General features: G+C 36.2%; 1 protein-coding gene across 1 annotated transcript; it reads right to left on the reverse strand.

Moving 5' to 3' along the window:
• Positions 1 to 70: 70 nt before the first annotated feature.
• LOC113050624 (tetratricopeptide repeat protein 39A-like) lies at positions 71 to 13,859 on the reverse strand. Its single transcript, XM_026213803.1, has 18 exons — positions 13,825 to 13,859; positions 12,129 to 12,233; positions 10,739 to 10,870; positions 9,706 to 9,764; positions 9,435 to 9,502; positions 8,768 to 8,832; positions 8,526 to 8,625; positions 8,379 to 8,444; positions 8,158 to 8,266; positions 7,726 to 7,793; positions 6,163 to 6,222; positions 5,731 to 5,892; positions 4,282 to 4,373; positions 3,952 to 4,072; positions 3,704 to 3,815; positions 1,294 to 1,408; positions 1,097 to 1,213; positions 71 to 1,001 (listed from the first exon to the last, which is right to left on the reverse strand). The coding sequence occupies exons 1-18, from the start codon at positions 13,857 to 13,859 to the stop codon at positions 890 to 892; spliced, it is 1,698 nt and encodes a 565-aa protein (XP_026069588.1). The 3' UTR covers positions 71 to 889.
• Positions 13,860 to 15,648: the final 1,789 nt, after the last annotated feature.

Consider the following 15,648-nt stretch of genomic DNA (forward strand, 5'->3'; position numbering starts at 1 on the left):
TTAGTTCTTCATCAAGTAAAAGCACATATACTAAACAATTAAACATATGCATTAAAAAAAAACAGGGGTGTAATTTGTCAAGGAAAACTGATTTATTCATACAGTAACCCAGAGCATGTGTTGCTAAATAACTCCATTGATTTTACGACTTGACTTACTATAAAATGATGCATAAATTAAACATTTCAAAAATACTTAAATATCAACATTTAGATGAAATATTAAGTACTGATAAAATCTATTTCAACACAAAAAAATAATAACCATAGCATCTGAATATGTATGATGCTATTTGAACCATTTGATTATTATAAACATTCTTGATTTATTCAAGAAAGGAATATAATCATCAATAATAAAGTATCCAAACCCCCCCAGCATTACAATAATAAACCGGTTTAATCATAATTACAACTTAGTGTAAAATGGTTTGTCTAATTATTATTGTTTATTTATTGTTGTTGTTGTTGTAAACACTGTCAGTTTCCCTTATCAAACCTGAACAGGACTTGAGAGAAAAAAATATACAGAAAAATATTAATTTAATTTCTAATGCTCCCTAAAATGTAAATTTTATTAAATTTTAACACACAGGAGCTTAAACTCTGGTTAACATCTGAAATGTCCATTCATCTATTCACTAAGTGATCTGAAATAAACATTGGTTTGGCAAAAATGACCTTGTGAGGGAATATGTACAAAATAAGATTTTAGTGTCTCCTATAATACCGCCCCCGAAAAAAAGCATGAGACAGGTCAACACTGGACAGTGCCACTGCATAACAAGCACACCGTGTCTTTGGTCCTTCGTTCTCCTCATAAGGGGACCGTGTAATTCTGCTCCGGTCTTTCAGGAGGAGAGACGCCATTGACTTAAGATCATCTTTCCTTACAATGCTGTTTTTTCATCTTGGTCGCTGGTGTCAGCCTTAAGTTTGGTCAGGGCCGCATGGACCCTAAACTGCGTACGAGACTCCATTGAGTACTCCTTGTAGTTATTTCTGACGAGAGAGATAAGGAGAACATTTCATGACAATGATGCATTGACAGACTGAAGCCAACAGCACGCAAGGATTTATTCCTAGACTGAACTCACTTGGCTTTCTGCAGTAGTTTGATGGCTTGCTCTTTCCTCCCGGTGTCGATGTACAGGAGACTCATCTCCAGCAGAGCGTTAGGAACCAGATAATGATCGAACTTCAACTTCTTTTCACTGTTAAAGACACAAAACATCTCAAACACCATCCTGAGAAAGTACAGGCAAGGGAAATCCATTAACGCGGAGGCACTGGCCTGATGTAAATCTGTCTGAAACAGTCCTCTGCCACCTGCATCTGACCTTGGTTCTTCATACACAGGCCTTTCAGAAGCAGGATTACACACGTGTCGTCCATGGAGTACTCGTTCTCTACACATACAGAAAGAGGACATGTAAAACACTATACTGTACACCACACTACTCTATAGGAAGTTCACATAAACAGTATAAAACCAAACAGCAACCTTTTTTATTGTAAGGTTTGCTATTGTCAGAAACAATATTTAAAGGAAAATATATTTCCTCTGGTTCCTCTGCAGTAATGATGACTTCAAGCTCCGCAGATTTTAATAATCAAGTGTAATTAATTCTGTGATTCCATAAGTTTGAAAAGAACTTACTCTTAAAAAAAAACAGTCATAGAAAGAAGCGGTTTACGTGTTGCATATATTTTTACTTCAGTTCACAATTATTTTACTTCAAGTAACAAAAATTATAATTATAATTTTTGAGAAAAAGATTACAAAAAATTAATATATGATGAAATGTCTAATCATTAGGATATATGTGTAATAAAATCAACAATGTTTACACAAAAAAATTACCATGCAATATTTAGCAATTGATAATATAAAAATTATCATTAAATGTTGTAAATATATTACTGAGCAATTGATCATTTAACATTTGAATTAGACTACATATTTGTTTTTGCAATAATATTTTACCTTATTATACACTAACAACAATTAATTTGTGTTAAGACCTATTTTAAAAGTGTTGCATTTATTTGTAGACATATTCTCTGTAAACAGCAGAGAGTGATACAGCTACTGGGCGTAACAGATTTCTGATGCAAAATTCATTTTTATATTGGCTTCGCATATAAACAGTGTGTGGACAACCACCCTACAATTCTAAAAATTCATTCACTCTTTTTTTTTTATCCCCCAAAAATATCAAGCCGTTTTGATTTTCCGAGAAATATGATGTCATACTGCTAAGGCCCCACCCACGACAGCTGACAGTCCTGTATTATCGCATAAATATATGAAGAGTTTGGTTCCAAAATGCAATAAACGCCTTTTTTTTCCCCCACCAAAATCAGTGTATTATCTGGTTGGTACTGAAAAGTTAATTTTTAATTTTACGCAAAATACGATATCTGCCACCAAGTTACTAGGTCATGTGTTCTCCTTTTTTTCCAAACCGTGACAAACCATAGACAGTAAAAGAAATGGACACAGCGACCCCATTGGAACTCAATTGAGACAAATGAAGCCCAGTTTTAGCGTTTTTTAGCACTTTCGTTCCTGACGCGCAGACTCAAACGAATCTTGACGACGTCAGCAACCTGTCTGACAGATGTAAATCTTCTAGTAGCTGTGCGTGCAAACTGCCATCGTCAATCTTGCAGAGACGGCGAGCTTGAGCGGGGAGTTCTTTGTCGTGAGTGAGCAGGAGTAAGTATTCTGATTAATTATTTTGTATAGTATTTTAAAATGTAACGCCAGTACGCCATATTAAGTTAATTGCCAGCGAGCTTCTACTCCTGTCTGTACGGTAATGCGACAGAGAGCCGAGTGGTTATGACGCAATCGTTAGCCTATTTTTTACAAAAACTATTTATACGGGGCCATAATGTAACATATAAGGTAATGGTGTATCTTTAGAAATAAATAATGGACAAACAGAGTCTTTAAACGCCTCAGATGTAAAGTTATTCGCTGTCAAAGTGACGCCAAAATGAATGGGAGTCAATGGTAATGCTAACGCAAGTGAAGTTCTGCTAAAAGATGGCAGCCCCCACCCGACTTCAACTTCCGGTCGAGTTCCTTGCCCCTTGTGACAAACAACAGTCTCCTTTCTCTGCAGAATGCTCTATATCCTCTATATATGCACTCTAGACAGTAACAACCAATCACAGCGGACCATTCCACGCCCTGAAAAAAAAACAGTAATGACGGTGCTTTTAATACACTCAGCATCCTAGTTTTCCTCATCTGCTTTGTACTTTGAGATCAACAAACAAACTTAGGGCTGCATGATAAATCACATGTGATTGTCATGCGCATCTCCTCAGTAAAGCCGGTTCTGTGATAAATCTCCATTGCGTGATTTCAGATGGAGCGGCATTTAATAGACAGAGCCATACATCAATGACAAATTATGCAATATCACGTTCATAATAGCAGATGTTTTTGTTAATACAGCACATAGCACTAGTCAACTAAATGAATGTAACATGGCAAAGTAGAGTGCACTTTTGGAGGTTGAATGTAAGGGAAATGTCATTTTGGAATTTTGACTCTGTGGTTTCATGTGATATTGTTGTTCATGTATGTTCATGACTAAATTTTATTTTATTTTTGTAGGCCTAATTCATTTATAGCAATGGGCATCCAATGTCCTCTTTAATACACAGGGGACTTTGTGTAGCGTTACCTGGGGCGGCCTGTAGAGTGCGCTCTGCCTCTAACAGTGTCTCCATCATGCCCTCTGTCAGCTCAGGCTGTTTGCTGATTATGGAGAAACCATTCCACATGTACATCATCTCCTAAAATATGAAGAACACTCAGAATATAAACGCTGTTGCCTCTGTTTTAAAGTATATATATAAATATATTGCCTTATTAGAGAAAAGTATAAAGTGTTTAGAAAGAAGTGAGTTGAATGCAATGCATTATTCTTACAAGCACGGGAACAGGAAGTCTAATTGGATTGCTGGTTTTGTACCGTCTTGCTTTCCGAATGGCAAACTTCTCTGTGGGTGGAGATTTGCCCGCTATCTTCTGCTTGTATGTTGGTACCTGTCTGATAGACCGAAAAAGATAGATAGGAAGTGAACGGGAATAAAAAAAAAAAACTTTTTTTTCTATTTCATTCCATCAGTCAGCTAACGTCACAGTTTTGAAACCGTGTTAACACATATCCAGTAAACCCACAGAAAGCGAGATGTACACAAGGAAAGAGTTCATGTCTGCTCCTGTGTTGGCAGTGCCATTACTTGTGAAAGTATGTACCTAAAGAGATCCACCTCATTATCCCCGAATGGCCGGGCTTCTGTGTCTGAAAGCATGCTGAGATAAGCTGCCTTCATGTACACGTACATGGCCTGAGAGAGAGAGAGAAAATCATCATAATCCTTCTGCACACTGGAAACACACTGTACGTAATCACCACCAGCAACAGAACCAACCAGTTCAAACAAAAACCTGGCAAACACACACAAAGCCAATTTACACAGCTCACACACGGCAGTCATTGTTTGAATCGCTGTAGCATAACTTCAATTTTTATTAAAATACAGTTCAATCCCAGGGTCTGCACCTGTACGCTTTTACTTGATGTTTCCAAGGAGGAAGTCTGTCTGCAATTAGACCAGAAATATTGACTAACGTTACTGTTGACTAACCAACTGCTGAGAACATTTCGTCAATTGTGAAGAAATCTCTCATTTTGCCCTTCGTTTTTTTGTGGCGTAGATAGTAAAAACGTGTTGTGCTCTTTATTACGTGACCAGGAGTCAAATCCACTTTTTGGCTAACTTTTTTTTTCTCCCTTTTCAAATTTCAAATCACATCAGAAAAGCATTTACTTTCAATAAAAAATGAAGGAAATAATCAAAAAGTTGAAAATAAAGTAACAGGGAGGGTTAGAGCAAATGTAGGGAGGGCTTTATTGTCCCAATGAAGTGGGAGCAATTTGATAAGTTGAATTAAAATTTAAATTTACACTCAATAAGTTATAATTGCATACGGTTTTATAATATATAATGTACTGCAATACTGAGGTGCAGATAATTGCCACTATTTGCAATAAATTGTAGCTATAAATAGCAGAAAATCCTGCTATTTTAATATAGTGTAAATAGAATCTATATATATTTGCACTTAGTGTAATTAGCATCCATCACTAAGAAAATAAGCTATTTTCACTTTGTGTAAATAGAATCTATTGCTATTTGCACTTAAAATAGAAAAATATGCCATATATATATATTAATATATATATATATATATATATAGAAATAGATATGACATACTTTAATTGAAAATATTAAATTAAGGGTTTAAACACTCTTAAAGAGGGCAAAACATGGAAAACTAATTGCATTGCTTTCTAGTTTGCATTATATATGATGCAGACATTTTCCCAACACCAATAAAATCCCAGACTTGATTTACATATGCAGGTGGAGGCCGTTTCAAACGTGCGGCGCAGAAATGTCTATACAGCTCAATTAGACAAATTAGGTTTTTCTCACAAACATACAGTAAACTATACTGCCTTTAGCATTATTAAGGATGTTGCTCTTTTAGTCATTTCTCCAAAACATAATGTACATTTATAGATTTATACTAAAACTTTCGATCTCAGGTGATAAAAAATGTATTGTCATGGGACTTAATCATGAAATGCAACAAAAACTAATTTCTGCATGAACTGTTCTCTTGGAGCAGTCGGGTCACCTTAGACCAGCGGCTCTCCTGGCTGAGCAGGTCTGCGTAGAAGTACGCCATCTTCCAGTGTCTCTTAAAGGTGAAGCACCACATCAGCTCCCAGTAGCACATGTGATGAAACTGTTTCCAGGCCTGCTGGGCCTTACAGCCGTCCTCAAACAGCACCACCGCCTGGACATGAGGAGGTACAATAATGGCAAAATGTTAGTGAAGTCCATTCATAACATAAGCCTCAATTTCTTACAAAACATTGTAATTTAGTTTTTCATAACCATGTTCCACCCCTCTCTGACCCTTGCCATAGTTTAACTGTCTTCTAACCAGTCTGAAGTCTTTTAAACCATTGAAATGCTAAGTGGTCAGATTCCAAATGACTAATATTTCAGTACTCAGCGTTTATGAAGGATTAGTTCTGGTAAATGTTCTCCACCCATTTCTCACCTCGTCAATGTTGCCCTTTATTTCTTCGGCTCGACCAGCAAAGAAGAGGAATATCGCTCCCTGGAGAGATAATCACAACATGAGCTCCAAAAACACCCAATGAAGACCCCAATGAAGGCTTGACTAGCACAGCTCCCTTTCAAGGGTTCACATTACGAACAATTGACAGTGGTAACTCCTCCCCTTCTCCAAACATCCTGAAATCTTATAGGATCAACAGGATAACCTTATAGTATAAACCTTGGTTCCTGGACCTCAGGGAGATGCTGGTGGGTACCCCTTGGTGAATCCCCCTCAGGAGGGACCTGCTGTCTCAAGCAAGTTGCTCGATATGGCGCCCCCAGCCTGGTGTTGTGGAGACTTAATGTGTGGCTACTTCAGGGGTCACAGAGGGGTTAAGCATCCTGTCCATCCCGTGTGTTTGACAAGCTCACTGAGTCTTATACACCTTCTACTAGGCACCTTCTAGGTCTGTAAGCTCTTAAATGGGGAGTGTTTGTGAAAAGGTGCTGTGATAAAGACATAGACCCGGGGAGCTGTCCTAACTAATTTATTTTTTTAATTAGTTTGTGGCATTTTGTTTTGTTTTGTTCCTCAGTTGATGGGCAATCGATCGAGAGGCACGCTCTGTTGGTCAGATTTCTGATTGGAAAAGAGATTATACCCCACATGCCTGCCACCGTGGGACTTAGCACTGGTCCTGAAAGCTCTCTCTCTATCCCTTTTCAAGCGCTGACGAGGGCTAATTTCTCTACATGGGCCTGATCTAAAGGCACATCTATTTGGGATATATACTTTGCATCCGACTGGTCCTCACAGAATACTTTCCGGAGGTTTTACAAGTTTGGTGTGCCATCCTTGGCATCTCAAGTGCTCTTGTTGAGTGTCTAACCTCTGTTACCACTTACAGCTGTTGACACTGTGCAGGCCTATGTAAATTTTTAGATGTGTTAGGTTATAAGGTGCTACTGTACCTTACTTATTGTTGTTGTATCTGCCCTGAATTCAGTGCTGCTACTTGTTTATTCTGGCCAGATATGCTAATTTGTGTAAATTTCATTGGTTTAGCTCCACCAATCAGCTGCAGGCTTTCCTAGCAGGATTGCTATTGGTTGGGAATTGTGTGTTGTTCACACCACATGTTTGATGTGGTCTTAGTCCTAGGTTCAGGCTGATAATTGCCGCTCTTATTGTATACTGATTGTATACTCTTCCCATTCTCAATGCTCCAGAATATATAGTGAACTCTCGAAAGAGAACGTCTCTGGTAGTAACATTGGTTTCCTGACAGCAGGAACAAGACATTGCAAAGTTGGCCATGAACGCTGGAAACATTTTCAAATGTTTAAATCCGTTCATATGTGAATTTGTCAACAAGCACGAGTCAGCTCAAAGAGTGCGGACATGAACTAACTCCACTAAACTCTATTTCTATTGTATGGGGTCTTTAAAGTACAAAAGGAATAAAAGTACTAGTATTTAAAACAAAATGGCCCTTAAATTTGAAATCAGTTTTATATTTACATTTATAAATAAAGTAGAAAGACAGAAACAGAAACGTACACGTGGGTATCGCAGTCGAAATGGCTTCAATAGCTGCTCTGCCTCCTCCACCTCCCCCTCTCCAGTACCTGCACAAAACATCACTTTATTAATAACATACAAATATCTGAGAACTCATCATTTCAATACACACTACTGTTCAAAAGTTTGGGCTCAGTGAGATTTTTTTTTTTTTGAAAGAAGTTTCTTATGCTCACCGAGGCTGCATGTATTTGATAAAAAAAAAAAACAGAAATGTGCTGCTCATATTTTTGTAAAAACAGTCTCCTAAACCTATCAATGAAATCCAAATACATACTGAAACTTTAAAATGACAGCTGAATTTTCGTTTTTGGGTGAACTATCACTTAAGTTTTCACAATTGCATTAATGATGTAAGATGTCTGCTTTATGTGAATATCAAATGCATAATGTATCACAAATACACTTTACCTAAAATAAAGGAGAGGAAGGTGTAGAAACAGAGTAGGAGGAGGGCGCACAGCATTGAGCGCAGGGTATAAGAGGTGGCACCCGTGAACAGCTGAGAGATGCCAAATTCCTGCACACACACACACCAAAGACTATTAACAAAAAAATAAACACACGAACAAGCCCACTGCAATGTCTCTCCAATAATGAGAACGGAGTAATTTTTCAATTCAGGAAAACACCTTATCTCCAGAAAAGCCAGCAAACTCCAGCAACTTGAGTATCCGGGCAGGAAACAGTGAAAGAGTCTGTGTAACAGCGAAGAACACAACTGTCAATCTGGAGTTTATTCATAAGGAATAGAGATGCAATATTCCAGATGAACATACCAAATTGAAAGCTCCAATCCCAAAAGAGACTCCGCCCTCTAAGTGCTTGTGGTTTGGTCCTCTGAAAGTGGTATCTGATTGGACGAAGGCGTGCAGCTCCCTGAATGAGAATGATGACATCACTCACAGCAGACAGATTCAATGAACAGTTCAATTCAAGGGCATGATGCTGGCACACAAACCAGAATGATTTACGGACAGTGAAACCACAGATTTCCTTCACTTTTTTGCTACAGACTTACTTGTATATGAGGTAACTGTTCCGTACTTTGATTCCTCCTTTAATAAAACTAACCATATCCTCATCCTGTCAACAAACAGAGAATGAGAAATCAGGTGCAGATTTGAGTTAAAAGTGGCCTTAGGCCTCAGGAACAGGTCAAACCAAAATTAAGGCCTTCAGGCCATCCAAAATGAAGATGAGTTTGTTTCTTCATCTGAACAGATTTGGAGAAATGTAGCATTACATCACTTGCTCACCAATGAATCCTCTACAGTGAATGGGTGCCGTCCGAATGAGAATCTAAACAGATGATAAAGACATCACAATTACTTGAGGATTATTGTGATGTTTTACCAACTGTTTGGACTCTCATTCTGACGGCACCCCTTCACTGTAGAGGATCCACTGATCAAGTGATGTAATGCTGCATTTCTCCAAATCTGTTCAAATGAAGAAACAAACTCATCTACATTTTGGATAGCCTGAAGGTGAGTAGTGAAATTTTTCACCCCAAAAATAAAATGTTAAAAATTTAACAATTCTTTTAACCTGAGGTAAAATGTATATATATTGAGTTCTAGACATTAAGGTTAAGACCTTGAAGACACCAAAATGCACACATAGTTTACACAAAACATCTGAGATGATCTGTTTTTGAGTGAAATTTGTCTTGAAATGTGTCAAACCTGTAAGAATGTGAGAGCGGCTCTGTGTAGTAAACACTCAGCATAACACACTTCAGCATGGAGCTGCTCTGTAAAACATCAACACATTTGATCATAAAACAGTTATTAAATGAAGCATCTTAAAACTTTAACTGATTTTGGCTAGTTTTAGCCAAGAACTGACCAAATTCATCTTTCTTCAGAATGAATACTGTGCTACATAATAGGTTTGTTTGAGTTGTATTGCTCCGTTAATAGTGTGAGATGTGTGAGATTTCTAGAATAACCGCACCTTCTGAAAGATCATCATTTGCTCCTCGAGTCCCAAGACCACCTGACTTCTTACGGAACCTGAAAGAAAACAGCAAGAACTCAAGAGATAAGTGAAAAAACACACAATATGCTTATTGTGGATATTGTGGCATATTGTGGATGTAACATAATTACATCCACATGTGATCAGACTAAGATCAGGCACTCAATATATATACATATATACATACACACATATATACTGTATATATTAGTGCTGTCAAACCATTAATCACATCCAAAATAACAGTTATTGTTTAAGTAATATATTGGTGTGTATACTGTATATATTTATTCTGTATATATAAATACACACACATGCATGTACACACACACACACACACACACACATACATACACACATATATACATACACACACACACATGTAAATGTTTTGTAAAATATATACTTAATAAATATACACCGTAAACGGATATATTGTGTTTAAAAAAAACATATTTTGACAGCACTGATATATACCTATTATATATATATATATATATATATATATATATATATATATATATATATATATATATATATATATATATATATATATATAAACACACACACTCACAAACTAACGTCACTCTCCCAAGAGGATGTTTGGAGGGGTTTAGGAGGAGATCACGAGAAGGATCTGCCGTGTGACTCACTGTTTCTTAAGCAAACTGAAAGTGAGCTGATGTGTGAATCCACCCACATACAGTCATCTGGATTAGTGCAGCACTGTAACATGGGAAGCACATGCTATATGTAGGACATATATGCATCTCTTCCACTCCATTTAATCTATGTCATGTTAGGCCAGTAAAACTCCCCATTAGCCATCACCAGCTGCTTGTCTTTGAGAGACACACAGTTCCATCTACATGCAAATGCAAGCAAATTTTAAAGTGGCTGGATCGAGTCAGCTGACATGGAAATGACCCCATTTGCCTAAAAATGAAAGGTTACGGGAGCATGCCTCTCCATGACCGAAACAAACGCAGTGTTTTGGCTCTCTTTCTACCTCTGGCACACCTCCTGAGCGCTCTTCATCGTGTTCCCAGCATGCACTATGTCGTCGTGTTGGAAGGTCATCATGGCCTGCATCTCTAATACTGTGGCATACATCAGAGCGTGATACATGCTCTCCTTTGCCCTGGAATACAACACAACACATGCTTTTACACACAACCTGAGATCACACTCCAACACAGCAGGCTACTAGTTACAAATTAAGAAAGTTAATGCCTTAAACCTTCTCTATGCAAAAATGTGAACGCAATTATTAAGTATTGGACCCTTATGTTCCCATCACATTCATTCAAGAACACACCTTTATTTTTTTATATGAAAAAAAAAAAAAAAAAAAATATATATATATATATATATATATATATTTTTTTTTTTTTTTTAATTATTAATATTGATGCACACAAAAATAAATACAAATTTAAATAAAAGTGTTTGAACAAAATTATTAATTAATGCTTTAAGGTAAATAAATGTACATAATTTGTATATAATTTTAACAAAATGTACAGTATTTTCATTTTATAATTATTAACTTTAAAGCCTTGTCAGTTAACAATAAACAAAATATGAATTAATATTACAATATTATATGTAAAAATATTTTCTTTAAAAATGTGTTTGGGGAAAACTATCATTTAAAGCATTAAAATAAAGAAATAATATTCTGTTTATTATGTGCGCTTCAGTTTTGTCGTCAGCCGCTTTGAATTCTTGAGCTCTTAAAAGTCGGGTGGATTCTGATTGGTCGTCAATGTTTTTATCATTCATCAGCTGGAAAAACAAATCACTCAGAAAATTAATCTAATTATATAGTTGAAACTTCACTATTCTCATAGAATTAGAACGATTAATAAAACTTGTGGTGAGTTTAAAGTTGCTTTCTCTCTGAGTAGGTACTTCATTAGAATTTAAACTTACTTCGCAAAACTGTCCTAGAATACTAATAAAATAAAGATTTATAGTCTGAAACCAAGAATGACGTACTTCCAGGTGGGCCTGTGTATATAAATGAGGGTTAGAGTCACTAACTAGTTTTCCTTCCCAGCTCCAGATTAATGAAGTGGGTCCGTGTGCAGGACTATTGTCAGACATGAGGGTGTGAGCTTTAGGCAAACACCTCACATCCTGGACGAGGGAGCACACCTGATGTAACTCTGCCACAATGGAAATAAAGCCTGCTATCACGGGATGACATCTACAATTACTACAAGTGCTTCAGGGACCGGCACATTCACCGCAGCATCTGACTCGAAAACTGAGCATCGTGGGGTTGGTATGTTACACACCACTCCTTTAATAAACAGCTCCTGCTCTTAAGATCACTCACACAGATACTGTAGCAGAAACTGAACACAGGAAGGTTGAAATAAGACTTCTCTCACCGTGGCCGGAGTTTGTCCAAACTCTCATTGAAGTGGTTGTTGAGGAACAGATCCATGGCCTCCATGCATTCATCAAGACAGACCTGTAGGGACATCTGTCTGGAGCTGGTCACACACACACACACACACACACACACACACAATGAGCACGTGCCAAAGACTTCAACAGCTTTATAGAAAACTAATTCTAATGACTAGATTAGACTATTATTAGTGGTCTTTTTATTTTTATTTTCTAAATGGAAGCCAGTATCTAAAGTGCAAGCTCTCCAGTGACTAATATACTGCAGATAAATATATTCATTTATGATGGAACAAGGTTGAATGATAACAAAGAGATAAAATAAATAGAAATAAATACATTTATGCATTTAGAAGATGCTTTTATCCAAGGCGACTTACAGGCTATCAATTTTTACCTATGATTAAAAAAAATAATAATAATAATAAAATAAAGAGATATACAATAATTATCCCATAATATAAGAACATAATTCAAAATGCAAACAAATACATAAATATTAAAATAAAATAGGAAGAATTATCAGTTGACAAAGCTTTAGAACACATAAACCAATTATATTTTAAATTAAACTATTTAGCTAAAAATTATGTGACTGTGTAAATACAAATATATCCATTACACAGTGTGTGTGTGTGTATAATTGGAACAGTATATACTGTATATATAGACAAAACTTAATTTTAAATGTACAAATATTGCACATAAAATTTAAATAATTATCTTATTATTTCATTTCACTAAGGCTGGGTTTGTCCTCTTTGCTCCATAGCTCTCGATGTTAAGCTAACCCACACAAACACAAGCAAAGCCGCTTGGTGAAATGAATGACATTTACTACTAAATACCAGGACTCCATTCAGACCTGTCAGCAGTGCCCTTTATTAATTATGAATGCTTCTGATGCTGAGTTTTACAGCACATGACCACTGAAGATATATATAGCAGGACTAATTAATGTCAACTGGTTGATCCTGCTTCTAGAGCAGATAAACATTCATGGGCTCTCAAAGTGAGACATACGGCCCTCTGGCACCTGTTGCTTATGGGATTTATAAACTAAGCTACATGCATTTGCTTGAATCCACATGCATCCTGGTAAAGATGCAAAAACGACTGGTTTAAAGCAATTGCAAGTAATTGAAGGTAACCTTTAACACTCTCAAGCTGCAATGACTCATGTTAAAACACAAATGCATTGCAGAATATGGCTCACACACTGTGTCACTCGTCAAGGTGTTTGATGTTTGCTCAGAGCACACACAGACTGGGCACGGACAGCCAGCGCCTTTGGATAAGAATATGAATGTGTCACACTGCACAGTCAATTACTTCACTTGAACAACATTAAGAGCACATCTGCCAGCAGTAAAGCTGTCTTTAGCATTGTATTTAGGGATGGGGTTTCATTCTCTCACTGAGAACATGAGCTGAGCTCAAACCAGACTCTTGCAAAACAAGGAAGGAAGAGATGTGAACATTTGACATCAAGAGAAAAAAAAAACTGCCAAAACTAAACACAGACTCACTGAATCAGCAATTTAGAGACTTACAGAACCACAAAGCATGACAGTTTGAGTTTTGCTGAGTAGCAGATGGTTGAAAATACCCAGCACTGATGCAACACTCTCATTTCTTTTCAAATAAACGTTAAACAAGACATCAACAACTCACTTTTCTGTACCAGGTGCATTTTTCCCAGTGGACATGGTGTATTCAGTTGTTTGTTGTCCTCTTCTTGGCCTTGTGGCCACACGAACACCTGCCTGAAGTGCTCAGGCTTTCTCTCAGAGCTCCAGAAGAAAGTTTGTCACTGCTCCTGAAGATGCTGCATGTGTGAGGAACGCTGGGAGCTCGAGCTGGCACGGGATGAGGATCAGAGCTCAGCGGCTGTCTGAAGTGAGAGCACGGAGTTTCTGACTCCTCCTCGGGCTCACAGCAGGTTTAATGACAGGAGACCGGAGCCATGGGACAGAGGTTAGTAGCGCCATCTAGCGCTGGGTTGAAGGACTGATAACATGACGCACCAACTATATGTTTGTATGTAAATAATTAATTAGAATTTATTTTGAATTGTTTGTTTAATCGGTAATTTTGCCCAAACCTTTTCATTTCTAAATATTTTAAATGCATATATTTAATTGCATCTAATATTTATTACTGTTTTTATTATATGATTTAATTCATGATTATGCATAAATATATAAATATATACAAATAAGAAATTATTATGAAATTATTTACATATTTTATAATTTAACAATAATTTATATAATTTTTATTATTTACTGCGTGTGTGAAAATATAAACACAAACAGAAAAATAGATTAATTAATAAGGTCTCATGAAGACTTAAAGGTATATGCCATTTTTTTAAAGAGTAATAACATTATAACCCTTCAAAAAGAAAAGAAAATGGAAATTTAAAGATAGCCTACGTTACACCAGTAAAATAATAATAATAACAAATAAAATCTGAAACATAATAGCATATATATATATATATATATATATATATATATATATATATATATATATATATATATATATATATATACTTTATTGTTTTTTATTGTACATCCAAATTCAGTCTCATTCAGTCTTAATCAAAGTTCTTAAGTTGTCATGCATAAAATGATCAAATACATAAAAATAATTAAATAGTTTAACACCATGTTTTAGATAATCAGCGACGCCAAAATGTTTAAAAAAGGGTGGAAAAGGTTTCCACAGCTACTTTACACCATGTTTTTTTCTCTCAAAAATGAAGAAATAATCTAATTGAAATGCACAAAATGAAAAGGAAGTAAAATGGCGTGATATTCTTATTGTTATAAATGCGTTTAAGAGGTTTTACAAGGGGAGTCTCAGTAAGAAAGACACTAGATCTAGCCGAAGTCTTAAGAAAATTGTTTAAGTGCATAAAAAAATTACAATGTAGGCCTAACACCAAAAAAAAAAAACAAGATCGATAACATGGCCACTGCCAGAAAAATTAAGAATTGTATCTTTCAACTACAAATTAAAATCATATTTTATCCATATTATTAGTACGCCCAAACACACAGTTTATTGGACTTAATTTCATGTGACGCATCGAGCTGTCGGTCATTTTTTGTCATCGCCACTAGAGGGCAGTAGAGTTAATAGCATAACTAGATCAAGCTATTCAGCCGCCACAGAGATGTAACGATGGTAGCCTACTACAATTAAATAGCTGTTAAACTTAGTCCAAAAATAGGAATTTGGGAGTTGCGAGTTATATTGATCCCATGATCTGTTAGACCTATGAAGTGAATTCATCTCCATTTATCATCAGAGGCTGAATGTACATTAGTGGAGGTACAGTTGAAGAATTTAAAGAAATGACCATCACAAACAGGTTGAAATATTGCCTTCATATTTATTGTCAAAATAAACATCTTACATTTAAATTTTAGCAACATGATATAATCTAAAAAAAAAAAAATTACTTAAATATTTATCACAGATTTTAAA

This window comes from Carassius auratus, chromosome 3 (genome assembly GCF_003368295.1).
Source record: "Carassius auratus strain Wakin chromosome 3, ASM336829v1, whole genome shotgun sequence".
Taxonomy (NCBI): domain Eukaryota; kingdom Metazoa; phylum Chordata; class Actinopteri; order Cypriniformes; family Cyprinidae; genus Carassius; species Carassius auratus.